This window comes from Petaurus breviceps, unplaced genomic scaffold, assembly GCF_028583685.1.
Source record: "Petaurus breviceps papuanus isolate PSGF00001 unplaced genomic scaffold, PetGlider_PUasm1.0 90849, whole genome shotgun sequence".
In the NCBI taxonomy this organism is placed as follows: domain Eukaryota; kingdom Metazoa; phylum Chordata; class Mammalia; order Diprotodontia; family Petauridae; genus Petaurus; species Petaurus breviceps.
This window is the reverse complement of record NW_027187361.1, coordinates 1,912,133-1,930,361: the sequence shown is the minus strand read 5'-3', so window position 1 is coordinate 1,930,361 and position 18,229 is coordinate 1,912,133. Positions and strand designations below refer to the sequence as shown.

Sequence of the window (18,229 nt, the reverse complement as noted above, 5' to 3'; positions counted from 1 at the left end):
GTTAGCTCATCTACTTCTCTGAAGAGACATAATTTAACTATACTTGTAGAAATTCACCTCTATCACATTATTAGTGTGCAGGTCGGAATCTTTTTTCCTACCTCCTCCTCAATAAACACCGTCTCATTATTTATTATCTCTAGGATTAAATACAAAGTCCTCTGTCTTTTCAAATCCTTTGTAAACTGACTACAACCAGCCTTCCCAGGCTACTTATATATTACTCCCCTTCATGATCTTTTCCATCTGGCTGCTAAACTGTAATTCTCCCTGTGGCTCACACACAACATTCCATCACCCCCCTCATTGCCTTCAACAGGTCACATATACACCTTCAGAGAAGCAACTAGTTCACTTTTTTTTTCTTTATTATCCTCAGTGCCTAAGTACCAGTAGGTACTAGGGTGATACTGATTGGTTTATTGATTAAAAAATACTTAGTGGAGTCAGACAATTAGCATTTCTTAAATACCTACTATGTGCCAATAAAGCAGTACTTCAATGGAACTCTTAGAATTTGGTCAGGCATTGAAGACACCAAGACCATCCACTGCGTCCTGCCACTGGACTTCGACGTGTCTGGGAGAGAAAATGAGGCTGACAACTTTGTTTCGTTCTAATAAAATTCACTCAAAAGTCAAAGACATCACCGGGAATGTCGCTGGTCTTCCAAAACAAAGGATGAACAACTAAACGCCAAGCACTGTGCTAAGTGTTGGTAATAAAGAGAGAAAAATATTCCCTGCTGCTCTCCAGGAACTCACCATCTGAAGGGAAAGACAATCTGCAGCAGCAAACATTATGTACAAGCATAAACAGGGATAATCTCCGAGGGAAGGCCCTACGGTTAAGGAGAACTTGCAGAAGGTGGGACTTAACTGAGACTGGAGGCTGAGGCGAGGAAGGAAAGAGTCCCAGACTTGGACAACCTGTGAACACTCCCAGTCAAGAGATGGAGGGAAACAACAGAAAGACTAAGGCAGTGTAGCAGAATATGTGAAAAGGCGGGTGTAAGACTAGGAAGTTAGGAAGGAACCTGGTTATGGAGGAGGTTTTGTTTGCTTGTTTGTTTGTTCTGGACAGGGGGAAGGCAGGGAAATTGGGGTTAAGTGACTTGCTGTGATAGTAATGGCAATTAAAGATTCCCCTGTATTGGCTTGGTTTTCAAATTGATTGTGTTAAAACCCAGAGTTTGTTAATCCCACCTGTGGGATGGGCTTGTTGATGTGAAAAGAAAGTCCTGAATTGGGAGGAGCTGGTGATGTAGATTTGGAGACACAAGAGAGAGGCGGAAGATCTTTTTTGGTAGCAGCACCTCGTGGAGAGAAGAGAGACTAAGAGAATTGCTGGTGGCCGCTTTGAATTGCCCTGGACTTTTGAGACCTGCCCCCTGAGCTGCCAAGGACTGAGGAGACATGGCTGTTTTGCTGGTACTTTGTCTGTCTGTCTTGATGTTATTTTGCCAGATTTGTCCACTGGTGAAAGACTGTCCTTTTGTAGAAGAAGTCCTGGAACCTGGCTGTTCGCTAAGAAGGCCTGAGACTGTCCTGCAGACAGAGAGTGAATACTGTCCACTGGTGAGGGACAGTACTGTTGTTGCAGGGGTCTGGAGACTGTCCTGCAGACAGAGTGAATACTGTCCACTGGTGAGGGACAGTGCTGTTGTTGCAGGGGTCTGGGAGCCTTTCTGTTGGTTCAGAAGCCCTGAAGAAGGATTTTCTTGTTGTATGTTTACAGAAATCCTGGGAGAGGGCTTTGCTAATGTGTTCAGGGGTTCTAGGACTGTTCTACAGACAGAGGATAAATTCATGAAGGGACTGGCAATGTATCTTATGGCCTTGCTAAGCCTTGTCTCCCCAGGAACTAAGATTGCTGAGAACTTGCCTCGTGTCAAGATGAAGAAAAGACCTCCATTTGGGTATTAAGTGCTGTGTTTAAACTTGATGTAACTCTGGGGTAGATTCAATTGTGATCCTGGGGGTGGGGAACTTTTGACCTTATTGTGCTCTGTGATTGACAAATGAAGGTACTTTACCTATGTTTGGAAACTAATCTCCATTTGAGAAGAGGGGTTTTGTGGTGGACTTAATTAAGGTATAGCCTAGGGATGGAGTAGTATTTAGAACCGGGACTTTGTAATTGATTGAATGATTGGAAGATCCTGGGGTGGGGTAGTACTTGGAGATTATTTAATCACACTTAGTAAATGCTGTATTTTGAATGATGTCATGTTTTGATCTTCTCTGTTCTGGGTTTGTTACTGAATAAAATAGAGAGCACCTATGCTGGTATTTTGAACCTGGGAAGTTGCCTTTGCTTGGTATTACATTACACTTGCCCAAGGTCACACGGCTAGTAAGTATCAATGTCTGAGGCCAAATTTGAACTCAGGTCTTCCTGAATCCAAGACTGGTGCTCTATTCACTGTGCCACCTAGCCGCCCTTGTGGAGGGTTTTAAAAGCTAAACGGAGAATTTATATTTGATCCTGTAGATAATAAGGTATCACTAGAGTTTATTCCTCTAGTGGAATAAATTTGGAAGGGGAAAGAGAAAGGGAGAGTTACACAGTCAGATCTGTGTTATATTGACAGCTCAATGGAAGGATGAATTGAAGTGGGGTCAGACTTGAGAAAGGGAAACATTGGTAAATCATTGCAGTAGTCTAACAGGGAGGTAGGAAGTCTGCCTAAGGTGGTTGCAGTGTCAGGGAAAGAAAGGGGAATATACTAGAGATGTTAAGAAGGTAGAAAAGGTAGGACTTGACAACTGATTGTATACAGGGGATGGAGAGAGGAGTCATGAGTTAACACCTATGTTGTGAGCCTGAGTGAGTGGGACAGTGGCCCTAATAACAAGCAGTTGAATTTAACTGGAGAAAATAACAAAACTTGTCCACCCCCAAAAAAAGAGCATTATTTAATGAGTATGCTTTCTTTTAGGTTATAAATTTGTTCATAATAGGGACAAACTATCGATTTAGAGATTAGAAGGCCCTGATTCTGCTCTTTACGTTGCTACTGTTTGCCTACTCTTGACAGACTGTGAATATTCCTCTTGTAGCTCACAGAGATGTTAGGAAGAATCTTTAGCTATAAAAACAAAATAAGATCAGTAAGGCAAATGACTACTGTGCATTATATGCAAAGACAAATTATGCTACATTCCATAACAGCAACAGTAGCCAGTGATGAAGTACAACAGCAATGTCATGATAAACTTTTGGCATTCCTAGAATCAAACATTTTCAACTCCACCTTCCTGATGCTTGGAATCCCAATTCATTGAATACTTTTGTGGCACACTCTGGCTGAGGCCAAAGGTGTCAAACACATACTTAACTTGAAACATTCCCATGTGCAGCCCAAACCATATTAAAATATAATTAGGAAATATTTAAGAAAATAAAAATATTATAAAGCATAAATAGCATATTTTAAAGGGCAGCTGGGTGGCACAGTGGATTAGAGTGCTGGGCCTGAAGTCAGGAAGACTCATCTTCCTGAATTCAAATCTGACCTCAGACATTTACTAGTTGTGTGACCCTGGCCAAGTCACTTAACTCTGTTTGCCTCAGTTTTCTCATCTATAAAAGGAATTGGAGAAGGAACCAGCAAACCATTCCAGCATCTCTGGCAAGAAAACCCCAAATGGAGTCACATAGAGTGACTGAAATGATGGAACAATGAAATATTTTAAAATTAAGTCATTAGGCAGTCCATGATAATCCTTCAGTATGGGTTGTGACCAATGTTCCACTCCAAACTTTTTTTGAGTTTGACACCACTAGTCTACACAAATGGCAATTTTGTGACCTTGGGCAAGTCATTTAACCCCAATTGCCCTGCCTTCCCCCCTCAAAAACAAAAACCAAAAAAAAAGCACAAATGTCAATTTTAAAAGAGCATTTCATGGTATAATTTTAAAGGAAGAATTGAATTGATGCCCAAGCTTAAGTCACACAGGAATGCACAACACAAAAAGGAGATCTGTGAGTATATGGTCTCTTTCATCACTATGTAACAAAGCTATTAACATCAAGATATATAATATTAATAATAATAAATAGAGCACTCATATAGCACTTTCAGACTTACAAAGCATTTTACATGTGTTATCTGGCTTGATCCTCAAAACAATCCTTTGAGGTTATCATCACCATTTTATATGTTCTTTTTTTTAACTTTTGTTTTTGGAGGGAGGAGGCATGGCAATTGGTGTTAAATGACTTGCCCAAGGTCACACAGCTGGTTAAGTGTCAATTGTCTGAGGCTGGATTTGAACTGAGGTCCTCCTGACTCCAGGGTCAGTGCTCTATTCACTGCATCACCTAGATGCCCCTAGTCACCATTTTGTAGAAGAGGAAACAGAAACTGAGAAAATTTAAATAACCCACCTAGGGTTACAGAGCGAGTAAGTGTCTGAGGCAGGATTTGAAGTCATCTTCCTGACTTCAAAACCAGTGCTTTATCCACTGTGCCACCTAGCCACCTTTATCTTATTTAGTTAATTTAATCAAGTTAATTCTGGGGAGCAAAAAAAAAAGATATTAAAGAAGTGACAAATCAATTGTGAAATTGCTGGCATGAAAAGAATCTTTTAAAATTCAAATACATTCTCTGCTTGCAGATAAATAGTTTTTCCTCAATTCTCTGACTTCATTGGGAAATGAAATTTTTGTTCAGTTGTTTCAGCCATGTATGTCTCTTTGGGATTCCTTTTTGGGGGTATGTTGAAAAAGATTCTGGAGTGGTTTGCCATTTCCTTCTCCAGCTCATTTTACAGATGAGGAACTAAGGCAAACAGGGTTAAGTGACTTGCCCAGGGCCACACAGCTAGTAAATGTCTGAGGCCAGATCTGAACTCAGGAAGATGAGTCTCCCTGATTCCAAGCTAGTCTTTCCACTGGGACATGTGGCATCTAAGTGATTGTTTTTAAAAGGAAAAACTAATATTTATTTTAGACCTTTCAATGGACATAATTCACAAATGTGTCATATACTTTATGATTTTCATAAAGAGAAATAAGATAAGCATTTTAATTGCTCTGGGTTACAGTTTTGCACCTTAGCTATTGTATTGGTTTTGTTCGTAATAAATGCAATGATTCCTGTGTGGAACTGTAGGAGCTTAGCTCTGCGCTCAATAGCCTCGGGCTACTTTATAGTTGATCCTTATGTTGTCTCACCCCTTATTATTTGTTTTTTTTCCTAATGATTCAGGTTATGGGAGGGCCCTTATACCTCCTAATCTTCTTTCAGGAGACGTAGGCACCTCATATCTCTCAGATTAACAGGCCTGTAGTGATCATCAGTGGGTCCATATCCACTTGTATGATGCCAGAGTTCTAGTCAATGGCTGAGCAAGCCAGAAGGAGACTCAGATTCTCTTTATGTCCCCTCTTGTTCTGTTTTCATTCTTTGCCAACTAGAGGCAGTTAACTGGCACAGACAACAGAGCCTAAAGTCGGGTCTATAGTTGGAAAGACTTGAGTTCAAATACAGTCTATGACATTTACTAGGCGTCTGACCTTGGGCCAGTCACTTAACCTCTGTTTCCTCAGCTGAAAAATGGGAATGATGGTGGCATCTTCTTCACAGAGTTGTTGTGAGAATCAAATGAGATCTTATTTACAATAAAGCTTAAGACCATATCTGGTACACAGTAGGTATTTAATAAAAGATTTTTTCCTTCCATCCTTTCTATAGAAAAAGTCGCTGAGTTTCTATTTAAATTTCAGAAGGTAAGACAAAACAAACACACAAATACAGCAAGGTAACCACTACCATAACTTATAGAGGAATCTAGTCAACATTAAATTTAATTCCATACTTAATTATAAATTCCAATGTGGCCTCACAGTGACATTGAGCTTTTCTTACCAGATTGCATACATGGACTTTCTGACAGTTATTACCCTTGGAGGTTGGCTGTTGTTTTTTTTTTTTTCACTTGCTCCTCGCTTCCCAATGGTTGAAGCTGATGAATTCTGATGACCCACTAAGAATGGGGAATTCCTATGTTACTTCAGTGCAATTGTTTAGATATTTTTTAAGCTTTAGGCTGATCCAGCATCTCAAGTCATGGTAGCCAAATTAGGTTAGGGTGAGCCACAAAACTCTGCTTAATACTGTTTTGTTTTTCCTTTCTATATAATCTGTATTTACTGGTGGCCTGGGTCACCCACAACAAATTTATCTGGTTAACTTGTCTCCACATCACATGAAAATGTGTCCCTCGTATTCTAAAGCGATGCATGAAATTCGGTGAAAATTTTCTACAGTCATAAGGTAGGTGTATATTGGGGGGGAAAGGGTGGTACTACTAACATAGTAGCATTCCGATTTATAAACAAAGACAAGCACCTCACTAGCAGGCTAACCTTGCAGACATCAAAAACATACCAAGGGGTGCTGTGGCTAAGAAAGGCTCTTTTCCTCATATATCCACTCTAGGCTCTAGCTATTTCTGCAGGCCTTTGTGGGAAACCAAACTCACTCATACTCCAACTGTAACATAATTCATTGCAAATGCATATTGAGGATCTGTTGTTCACTGCAATGAAAAGTTAGACCCCTTAGACACCAGAATCAACAATTTCATATTCATCATTTCTAACTCTACCCAAATATCTGCCCCATGGACTCACTGCACCAAGTCTTCAGTCTCCAGATTGTCTCTTCGTAGTCTTGTGGGTTGTACTCTATTCATCCATTGTCCATCCTCACTCCTATATTTCCACCCAAATATGTGGGTATGTGTTTATATAATAAGCTATCTTCAGTGAACCTGCCACTTTTGACCTTCTGGAGTCTTCTTCCATTTGTCACACATTCATCAGAAAAGTTCTGTAAATCATGCCTTTCATTGCATGACAGGTAACCATAAGTTTAGATTCTTTGGACTTTATTGTAGATAATAGAGTAGATGGTAGAACATTGTGGAGTTAAATAATCCTACTCTGGTCTTTAGGGATATTTTCTCATTGGGCAATGCTTTACAGATACAGATGGAAATAATTCAGTCCTATTTTACAGTTTCATTTCTGATTTCCCAATCACATTATTCTCTTGCTTGTTGGTGATAAGAAGGAGATACTATTCTATTACCTGCTTGATCTCTATGATAAATAATCTCAATTATCCACACCAATAATTATGTGGATAATCCAAAAGAATGACTTAACTAAAAGGCATTTACATTTGAAACTTGGTGACACTGGAAAGTTTATGACAGACATTTGGGAACGTAATTTTCTATTCATAACAATATTCATCTTAGACCAATTATAATTTTTTTGTGTGTGTTGCTTGGTCAGTGGCAGAAGGTTGACCTACAAAGCACTTCATTTAAAATTCTTCATAGAAAGCCATAGAGTAAAAAAGTCACAAATAGACTTATTATAGAATAACATTCTGAATGAAACTGACAAATAATGTAAAATTTACCAGTCCAATACATATTTCCTCATCAATAGGTATATTATGAACAAAACCAACAAAAACTTGCCCTACATTTTAAAAAATGGGACTTAGAAAGATGGTGTGGTATCATGAGAAGAACACTGGGTTCAGTGTGAGGAAACATAAGTATGTTCTCAACCTTTTTCTCTCTTCTCAAATCAGCTACATCGACTCTTCCCTTCTCCCTCTCAGGAGAATATCTCACCTTATACTTCACTAAGAACAAAAAAAAAAAGGAGGCCATCTGTCACAAGCTTTCTTTTCTCCCCAGTTTTATAATATTGAATGATCTTGAGATTTTACCCTATTTTATCTTCCTCCAGAATTCTCCAATGAAGAGACGGCCCTTCTCCTTGAGTGTCCTATGTTCTACAGGTGCCCTTGATTCATTCCTCTGATTTCTTCCTGAAGTGAAGCTTACCTTTCATTCATTCTCAGCTCTCTTCCTAGATATCAATCTCTCTTTATTCACTGGCTCTTTGCCCAATGCCTAATAAATATGTTCAGATCTCCTGAATCCTTACCAAAACAAAGCAAAATAATAAAGCCCTTTCACTTCACGCTTCTACCCCCTCAAGCTATATCCTTATGACCTCCCTTTCCTTCACAACCTATTAAAAAAAAAAGCTGTCTGTGCTTATTTTCTCCTATTTATGACCTTTCAGTTACTTCTTGGTCCGTTGCAATTTTGTTTTTGTCCTTACCGCTATATGGAAACTTACCAAAGATATACTTACTTTTTAAAACTAAGCGCTTTTGGGGCAGCTAGGTGGCGTGGTGAATAGAGCACTCTGGCCCTGGAATCAGGAGGACCTGTGTTCAAATGTGACCTTAGACACTTAATGAGTACTAGCTGTGTGACCTTGGGCAGGTCACTTAACTCCAATTGCCCTGCCTTCCCCCTTCCAAAAAGACAAAAAAACAAACAAAAAAAACCTCATGGCTTTTTCTTAATTCTTGCCACTCTTGACCTCTTTGTAACATCTGATACACTGACTACCTCCTCCTTCTGAACACTCTCTGGTCCACAGGTTTTCTCATGTTATTCTTTCCCAGTTTTCCTAGCTGACCAATCCGTCTCAGGCTCCTTTACTGAACCATCATCCATATACTAAGTCCTGAGTGTGACTGTTTCTCACAGCTTTCCTGAGCTGTCTTGTCTTCTCTTCTTTCAATGTATCTCTTTAAATGACTCCATCAGCTCCCCTGGCTTCAGCCATCATTTCTATGAAGATAACTCCTAAATTTCCAAAACCAGCTCCTAATTCTCTTCTGAATTCCATTCTCACATCTCTAGCTACCTCCTGGTCATCTGTAGCAAGACATCCCATAGACATCTCAAACTCAGCATCCCCAGAACAAACATATCTTTCCTCCCAAACATGCCTCTCCCCCTAACTTCCCTATTTCTGTCGAAGGCAGGTCAACCAAGTACACAATCTCAGTTATCTTTAACTCTTCGCTCTAACTCACCCATCTCCCATATCTAATCAATCACCAGATGTTGCCAATACGACTTCTACAACATCTCTCACATTAGTTTTCTTCTCTCATCTCACGTGTCCACCCTGGTTCAAGCCCTAATTACCTCTTGCCTCAACTATTGTTGTTGTCAGTCATTTTTCAGTCATATCCAACTCTATGCTTCTATTTGTGGTTTTCTTAGGAAAGATACTGAACTGGTTTGCCATTTCTTTCTCCAGATCATTTTACAGATGAGGAAATAGAGGCAAACAGCGTTAAGTCACTTGCTCAGGGACACACCGCTATTGTCTGAGGTCAAATTTTGACTTAGGAAATTACGCTGTTTTGACTCCACACCTGACATACCATCCACTGTGCCACTGAGAAGACCTATCATGACATCCTTGTATGATTGACCTCCTCACTTTTGACCTTACCAATCCTTCTGCCACACAGCTGCTAAAGTAATTGTCCTAAATCAAAGGACTTAAACACATTCCTCTCCTAATCAAGAAGATCCATGGACTCCATATTTCGTCTAGTATTAGGTACAAAGTCCTATTTGGGATTTGAAGACCGCTGCAATCTGTTTTCAATCTATCTTTTCTGATTTTGATCTTTTTTATCTTTCTCTTAATGTACCCTATGATCCAGCCAAACTGTATGCTGTGGACTGTATGCTGCATGCCATCTTCCTGCTAGATTTGTACAGACACCTTCTTCACCTCCATCTCTTGTACCCCCACCCTCAACTGGGGGTCATATCCAGTCATCCTGATTTATATCTTGCTACACTTACTGGGTTTGAGTAGATGATTTATCAATAAGATCCTTCTAGCTTTAAAATTATGTTGCTGTTGTTGAGTCATTTACAGTCATGTCCAACTCTTTGTGACTCTATTTGGGGTTTTCTTTGCAAAGATATTACAGGGGTTTACCATTTCCCTCTCCAGCTCATTTTATACATGAGAAAACTGAGGAAAACACAGTTAAGTGACTTGCCCAGAGTTACACAGTCTGAGGTCAGAGTTGAACTCATGAATATCAGTCTTCCTGTCTCCAGGCCTGGCACTCTCACCACTAATTATAGGTAGCCTCTGTCAGTGCCTCACCAGAGCAACATGGCAGCCAAAAACTTAATTCAAAATGGTGTCCATAAAAAAGGGAAGAATTGTATGAAAATGAAATAAATACATTGTCTCTCAAAGTAGTGAGTTCCTCTTCACTAGAGATCTGGAGGCAAAAACTAAACTAACTACTTGATGCAAGGGGTCTGGCATCAAGGAGACTCATCTCCCTTAGTTCAAATGCGACCTCAGATACTGACAAGTTGTGTGACCCTGGGCAAGTCACTTAACCCTGTTTGCCTCAGTTTCCTTGTCTGTAAAATGAGCTAGAGAAGGAAATGGCAAACCATTCCTGAATTTTTGCCAAGAAACCCCAAAAAGGATGTTGGACATGAATGAAACAACTCAACAACAACTCGTTGCAGATGCTGTAGCAGGCACTCTTGGGGATATATGCACTGGCCAAGGTGGCCTCTGAGGTTCCTGAGAGGGGAGCCTTGATTCCCCTTAGGTACAGGTACAAAGTTAGCTTCGTGGTTTTCATTCTTCCAATAATAGAAGTACTGTTTATACCTGTCTCCATACTAACATTTCTCCTAAAACTTTAGCAAGTTCTCCTTCTCCAGTCTCCAATCCCCAAGTAGTCATAAAGACATATTTGAATGTCTAGTAGGAGCTTGCTAAATAAAGGAATTCTGTGATGAACTCTTTTATAATTAAAATGACTACCTCCTAATTTAAATTGGGGGGTTTTTTTTGGGGGGGGAAGAAGGGAGTTGAGAGTTTTTTGGACTTTTTTTTTTTTAACAGTTTCTCAAAACTGAGAAGACCCACATGAACTCTAGGTTTAGCCAAGTCCTTCAGAAAAAGAATTTTTCTTAAGTTACATTTTAATGAAGTGTCATATAGACATAATTAACATATAATTATTGAATGTCTTGTCCTATATTCAGAATTGTAATAAGGGCCATTACAAAAACATTTAAATTCCTTGAACATAGAATCACCCACTGATGTGTTTTATGTAGCTTTAAAGGGAAGGCTTATATTGCATAGTGTAGAATTTAATTTGGGTCAGATTCAGAGTGTTTTGAAAAGTGAGCCAAAGAACTAGGAAGGGAAGCCAGGAAACACTAAGGTAGACTTTGGTCCTCTTCTTCCCCTTTGACTGCCTGAATGCTTGTCACTGAGCACCTAATTGAAAATCTGTTCCACATTTGACTCTATCCATCATTCCTGAGTATGTGCACACCACAAAATCACCAGTTTGAAGTTTTGTGAGCCTGGGGCTAATTTGTGGCCGTGAAGGTTCTTGATGAGCTAATTGTTTGTTTACTTTTTGTCAAAGAAGACACAGGCTCTTTAAGTGGAAATAACTAATCACCATAGCAGCTTCTTTTGCCAAAATAAACAGCTTCCAATTATTGCAAAAGAAAATCCTCTGATCTCTAATAAGCTACCTAAGCAAACCCATCAGCGTTATGGAGTGAATAATGTACCATTAAGCAAGTATCTCTTAACACTAATCAAATATTAGATCCCTGGGGCCAGGATTGCAGACTCTACTATTTCTCCATATGCCAACATTATTCCATTCACTTTCTCCCTAAGCTTTCCTTAGCCCTGGCAAGGAAACAGGCACTCTCTTTATTCCTAGTCTCTGATCAGCAAGCTAATTTTTTTTTTTCAAATCCACTTCGCCTAGGACTTCCTTTGGGAATATAGATGGGGTGCTGATAGAAAAAAAAAAAAACACCCTCTCCCTGGGCCACAGAATGAGATTCAACTTTTCAGCTTTCACTAGGAAAGTTCCCAGCATAGCATAGGAGAGCTGACCTCTCACCCTAGTTCTGTCATTTACTTACCCTGTGATCTTGAGCAAATCATTTCATTTGTTTGAGCCTCACCTCAGGAATGAATAAAATAGAGATGAGCCTAAGTGGACTCCGTAGCTCAAGGAAAGGTACAGAAATCACTTTTCAAAATAGAGTTAAAGTTGAGAAAAGTAAGTAGTGAGATCTGATGACAAAATCATTTCATTTTCTGACCAGGGCCCAGTAACAATAGAGAAGAAGCGAGAGCATTAGATGTAACCTGGAGGACAGGAGTGTGCCTCAATAGCTTTCTCCTACTCATTCCCCTGCCTTGCAGAAAGGATGAAGGGAATATGTTAAAATACTAACCCAAAACAGTGCAAATGCAGAATAGAATGAAATGTTGGTAATATAAAACATGCTTGCTGTACAGCTAAAGGCCAAAAGAGGTACAGTAATTATATTTTGAAAATGGGGAGATATTCTTTTATATGTGAAAAACTGGAGTTTTAAAAATTCATCTCATCCTAAACACTAGATTCAAGAGTAAGGGCTCTTTTTTTAATCTAGTATAAAATCTCTTTGTATCCATGTCAGACCAGAGTGTGATGTGGGAGATCTGTTGGATGCTCCTCATTTACAAAAGTCTCCTATAGGAGATAGTTTACTCCCTTGGAAACAGGATGCACCTGCATACAGAGTAAGTTTCTACCTTCAAAATCCGCAAGTGCTTATGTATAGAAAATGGCAAAATGAGTTTTATTAAGCCAGCAGGTAAAAGGCCCCTTTCCTGGTGAAACAGGTTGTAAAAGCCTGAAGCAAAGGAAGTCTTGCTATAAATAACAGACACTGAGTAGTGCTTATGTTGTAGACACCCCCACCTCTTTTTCAATAAAAGACAATGCCAGGTTTAGGTTTTTTTGTTTTGTTTTGTTTTGTTTTGTTTTTAATAAGGAGATCAAGCTACCATCCTTTCCAATCTTAAAAGAGCTTAATCCCTGTAATTTAGATAAATCACATAGGCATTACCAGGTTAGGGTTAAAACTCCAAGAATGGCTATGCAATTGATTACAAAAACAGCAGTTATTAAGTCCTAACTGAGTAATTTGCAGCTTATTTCACCCCAGCTAATTAAAATGTAATCACTATTGTTTGGCAATGTGCATTCTGTCAGCAGTTTTACTTCAGAAGAGAAATCATGCCAAGAAACCACAAAAAAAGCCTTTCACTAGGAATTGGCTTGATCTAAGCTGGCTCTTTAGCCACTGAAACTGTAAAACAAATAAATTACAACAACTGACAATTCAATAAAAAAAAAAAGTAATCCCCTGGGGGAATAGACTTTTTTTGTGTATTTTTTTTCCCCCTAGGAGCTGGCTGTTGTTGAAATCACAAAGGTGAAGTATCTTCTCAAGAGAGTCTTTCATTTCTAGGGCAATGTTCTCTATTTTGATAAAAGGTAGCTTGGGGTTTAGCACTCGGGAGGACTTCTGTGTAGTTTCACTTTGAGGCAGATGGAGGTTAAAACAGCTTTGATTTTTATTTTTTTGTTTGTTTTCTTTTTCTCCCTTTGAACAAATACTCAGGAAGATCCTAGTACCATATCAACTACCAAGAAACCTGTAAGATGGCAAAGCTTTGCTTTTTAAATATGCAATCTCTCTCTGTCTCTCTCTCTCTCTCTCTCTCTGTCTCTCTCTCTCTCTCTCTCTCTCTCTCTCTCTCTCTCTCTCTCTCTGTGTCTCTGTGTCTGTCTGTCTGTCTCTTCCTCTCCGCCTTTCAGTCGCTTAGTCTTCATCTCTGTCTCCCTCCCTTCCCTTCCTCTCTCCTTTTTCTTCCCTCTTCTCCCTCCTTTAGGATGCACCCGAGGGAAGGCAAGTGCGCGAAGGATGTTTGAAGCATCGTATGCCCTTTTGAGGCGAGAGATCTGTAAGAGGGTCAGGGGAAGGGCAGAAACCCTGAGGAACCTGCTGGGAGCGGGAGGGAGAGGACTGGAAGCGCACATGAGAGAGGCGCATTACCGGGGCGTCAGAGCGAGGAAGACTTTGGCCCGCTGGATCCAGAAGCGGTTCCCGGAGTCCCAGCTGAAATGTCGCTTTTAGGAAATCATTTGTCTGGTTCATTCCTTCATTCATTCATTCCCTCAGGGCAAAAGACTCAACCTCCAGGCTCTTCCACTTCTGCACGCAGTCCTAGCGTTATCTTAAGGGGGGAATTCTGCCTACAGAGCAGGTGGGAATCTCAGGGGAAACGGGGCAAGTGAGACAAGGAGAGGGAGGGGAGAGGAAAGGCGGAGGACAGCACAATAATGAACCAGACAAATGATTTCCTAAAAGCGACATTTCAGCTGGGACTCCGGGAACCGCTTCTGGATCCAGCGGGCCAAAGTCTTCCTCGCTCTGACGCCCCGGTAATGCGCCTCTCTCATGTGCGCTTCCAGTCCTCTCCCTCCCGCTCCCAGCAGGTTCCTCAGGGTTTCTGCCCTTCCTCTGACCCTCTTACAGATCTCTCGCCTCAAAAGGGAGCACTCCATGTGAAACATCCTTTGAGCACTTGCCTTCCCTCGGGTGCATCCTAAAGGAGGGAGAAGAGGGAAGAAAAAGGAGAGAGGAAGGGAAGGGAGGGAGACAGAGATGAAGACTAAGCGACTGAAAGGCGGAGAGGAAGAGACAGACAGACAGACACAGAGACACATGGAATGAGACAGACACAGACAGATAAGAAGGGACCGAAAGGTAGAGGAGGGGGAGAGACAGAGAGAGAGAGAGAGAGAGAGAGAGAGAGAGAGAGAGAGACAGAGAGAGAGAGACAGAGAGAGAGAGGAGAGAGAAAGAGAGACAGAGACAGACAGAGAGACAGAGACAGACAGAGAGAGAGAGACAGAGAGACAGAGAGAGAGAGAGAGAGACAGACAGACAGAGAGAGAGAGAGACAGAGAGAGGAGAGAGAGAGACAGAGACAGACAGTGACAGAGACAGAGAGAGAGAGAGAGAGAGAGAGAGAGAGAGAGAGAGAGAGAGAGAGAGAGAGAGAGAGAGAGAGAGAGAGAGAGAGCGCTAGGACAATATTTGATGCAAACAATCACTGACTAGCAAATTCTAGGCTTTATTTGGAAAGGACTTTAGAGATTCTTCACCCTGGTGGGGACTGATTAATTCATTGTATTTGTATTCCCTGCGCCTAGTACCAAGTCTAGCACGATTGACTGAATGATAGGATTATAACCTTAGAACTGGAAGGTCATCTAGTTCAGTCCCTTCATTCCAGAAATAAAGAAACTGGAGCTCAGAGAGGTTAAGACACTTGACCAAGGTCACACAGGTAAAAAGTAGGAGAGACACGGTGGAACCCACGTCTTCTGAACCCAACGTTCTTGCTACTTTCCTGGAGGTACATCCAGACTTTGTATAGAGGCAGCACTACCCACCCCAACAACTTCCCACCCCACCCCCACTACCCTTTCTTCCCTCACCCCGTGCCTCATCTCATTTATTAGTTTGAGACTAAAGCTTAAAGACTCCGAAGCTGGACAGACACACACACTCATGCATGCTAATTGGTAAAAACCAACCCTGCCCCAGGGATTTGATGGGTGCCGGGATCTTCCTCCCACTCGTCCGTATTTTGCCCCGCGCGGAATGTCAAAGGGGTTCTAAAGAGGCCAGAAGAAGGGCGGGGGCTGGTCCCAGCCTGGCACCTGCAGGGAGGCAAGGATGACGGTTCTCGTGCCTCTTCTTGTAAGGAAGAAGCCCAGGTACCTCCGCCACAGCCTGTCCTGCCTCCCTGACTCACCTCCTAACAATCCTGCCTCTAACAACCACACATGCAGCTAACCCCTGGGAGCTTGGGCAGCTGCGCTGTATTTGGGGAAACCATCCTAAGAAACAAGAGAGAAAGGTCCGTAGCCAGTTCTACAGACGCATCTCCGAGCGGTGGGGGTTGGGGTAGGAGCCGGGGAGTGGATCAGCTTTAATTTCACAAGCAAATAAACCAAGCCAGAGATGCCACTTGGGGCTCCCTAAGTGAAGGTGAAACTAGAGGAGGGAAGTCCCCCCACCCTCCGCACTTTCGGAACGCTGCCCCTGGGTAAGGCAGGACTCCCGCAGGCGGCCGATCTTGGCCGAGAAGTTTTCCAGGAGGCTTTGGGAAGCTCCAACTCCCACCTAATAGACGCGGTTTCACAGCGCACCCCCGCGCCCCAGTCCTCCAAAGCTGGGGAATCCGGAGCAGGGCAAGTGACAGGCAGAGGCTAGACAGCAGGGGGGCGAAGCGTCTGCCGGGAGCCAGAGGCAGAGATGCAGAAGGGTGGTATTTGGGGGCAGTGGGGAGATTTTTTTAACCATACCTGGAAATGCTTGAAGAAGGCTGAGATCCGAGTGATCTGCAGGCTGAGGCACCTGGAGGTGCATCTGGCTCTGTAAATACTGACAGCAGAGAGAGTCTCGTCCTGCTTGCGGGCGGCAGCGGTAGCCTGGCAGCCCCAGGAAGCCGTAATCCACAGGAAAAGGGTCAGAAACGCGCCTGGATCCTTTAACACCATGGCTTGGTGTGTGGGCAGGGGGAACCAGGGGAAGACAGGGAGCGGGAGCCGCCTGGGTAAGCTCCTGTGCACCGGGCTGGTGCTGGATACTAGGGGAGCCTCACTGCTGCAGAAACTAGAAAAGAAAGTTCAATCATTCAACTCTGTTCACCCCCCGCCCTCCCCCTCCCCACTCCCCTCAGACCTCCCCTCCCCTCACTCCCTGGAGGGGGTGGGGTGAGGGTGACAGGCGACTGTGCCATTGGCTGGAAGAACCGTGACTGACAGTTGAGGCCGGGCTGTCCGTCCCTGGGCAGGTCTTATGAGCTGAAAGCAAAGGGGCAAGGAAAAAAGTGAAGGAGGGACTGGCAAAAGTTACCCACCCTCCTTCCGTTCCGCAGGCATTCCTGCTTTGAAACCTGTATACACACCTTGGGGACTCACCCATTCTCTCTCCCTCCTCCTCCTCCTCCCTTACACACCTCAGGTAAGGCATAGGCAGGCAACTTCCTCGTATGCAGCTGTTGCCACCCAGTATTGCAGATAATAGGCACTTGTGGCATCAAGAGGAAAACCAGAAAGGATGGTAGGGACTTGGTGCTCCCAAGGGCATCAGAGGAACTGCTACATGAAATTATAGACGAGTCAGTTATCCCAAAGTGCAGAAGTTACCTACCAAATTCACCCTAGCAAGGTTGCTGAGATTTTCATTTGCTGAAACGTGAGTTTCTAATACAGGAATTTCATTCTTCCTAAGATATAATGAGCAGTACAGGGCAGCATGGGTACTGAAATGGAAAGGGGCCATTAAGAAAAGAAAGGAGGGGGCAGCTAGGTGGCCCAGTGCCTTCTGAGCAACTGCCCTGCAGTCGAGAGGATCTGAGTTCAAATCAGACCTCAGGCACTTTGGGCTTACTGTGGGCAAGTCACTTAACCCTAATTGCCTTGCCTTCCCCCCTCCAAAAAAGAAAAGAAGAAGAGAAAAGGAAAGCAACATGATGTTAGAGAATGAAAAGGGAATTTTGAATTGTAGAACTGAGAGCTAGAAAGGTTACCTTAGAGATCAGCAAGGCCCGGTGTCCTTAACTTTGTGTCATGGACTCCTGTGCCAGTCTGGTGAAGCTTACGGACCTTTGCTCAAAATAATGTTTTTAAATATTATAAGATAAAATACTGAGAGTTATAAAGGCACCCAATTATATCTAAATAAAGTAAAGTATATTTTTAAAATTCACATAATCCTGGTTAAGAACTTCTAATCTAGCACAACCCCTTTAGTTTGCAGATAAGGAAACAGAGACCCAGAGAAATCATAATTATCTGTGCCAGGGTTTGAACTGAAATCGTAGGTCACAGAATTTGAAAGGAAACAAAGTTTATCAACATCAACTACCTCATACAAATGAAGAAATTAAGGCCCAGAGAATAAGTGACTTGCTTAAGTCACAGAAATCAATAGCAGAGCTAGGATTTGAACCCCCATGAGTACTCCAATTCCAAGTCTAGAACATTACCCAGTCAACCACACTGCACTGGTTCATTGGCTCTCTATTCAGTGCTTTTCCCATTAATATATCCATCATCTTCCCCCATCTGAGCTTGAAAATGTATTCTGTTATTTACTACCTCTGTGACTAGGGGAAATATGTTCACCCACCTGAGTATTGGTTTTCCTCATCTGTAAATTGAGACTTCCAGCTCTAAGTTCAATGAAGGGGGTAGCAGGGAAGATATCACCAACCTATTTTTTTTTCCTCAGGTGGTGGTTCAGAAATATTCATGGAATTTTAAAGATGCTCTGATCTCCATTATAGAATGACTCTAAGAACAGATAGAATTAATCTTTTTAATTATTGAGAAACACCTTGTAAAAATAGTGAACATTTATTAACAGATCCACAT

General features: G+C 42.1%; 1 protein-coding gene across 1 annotated transcript in view; it reads right to left on the bottom strand.

Moving 5' to 3' along the window:
• ANOS1 (anosmin 1) overlaps positions 1-16,511 on the bottom strand; it is a 276,670-nt gene extending 260,159 nt beyond the window's left edge. Inside the window, exon 1 of the mRNA XM_069073050.1 lies at positions 16,154-16,511. Within this exon, the coding sequence (XP_068929151.1) occupies positions 16,154-16,348 (195 nt within the window). The 5' untranslated portion in view covers positions 16,349-16,511. The remainder of the gene's footprint in view (positions 1-16,153) is intronic.
• Between the last annotated feature and the right edge of the window lie 1,718 nt (positions 16,512-18,229).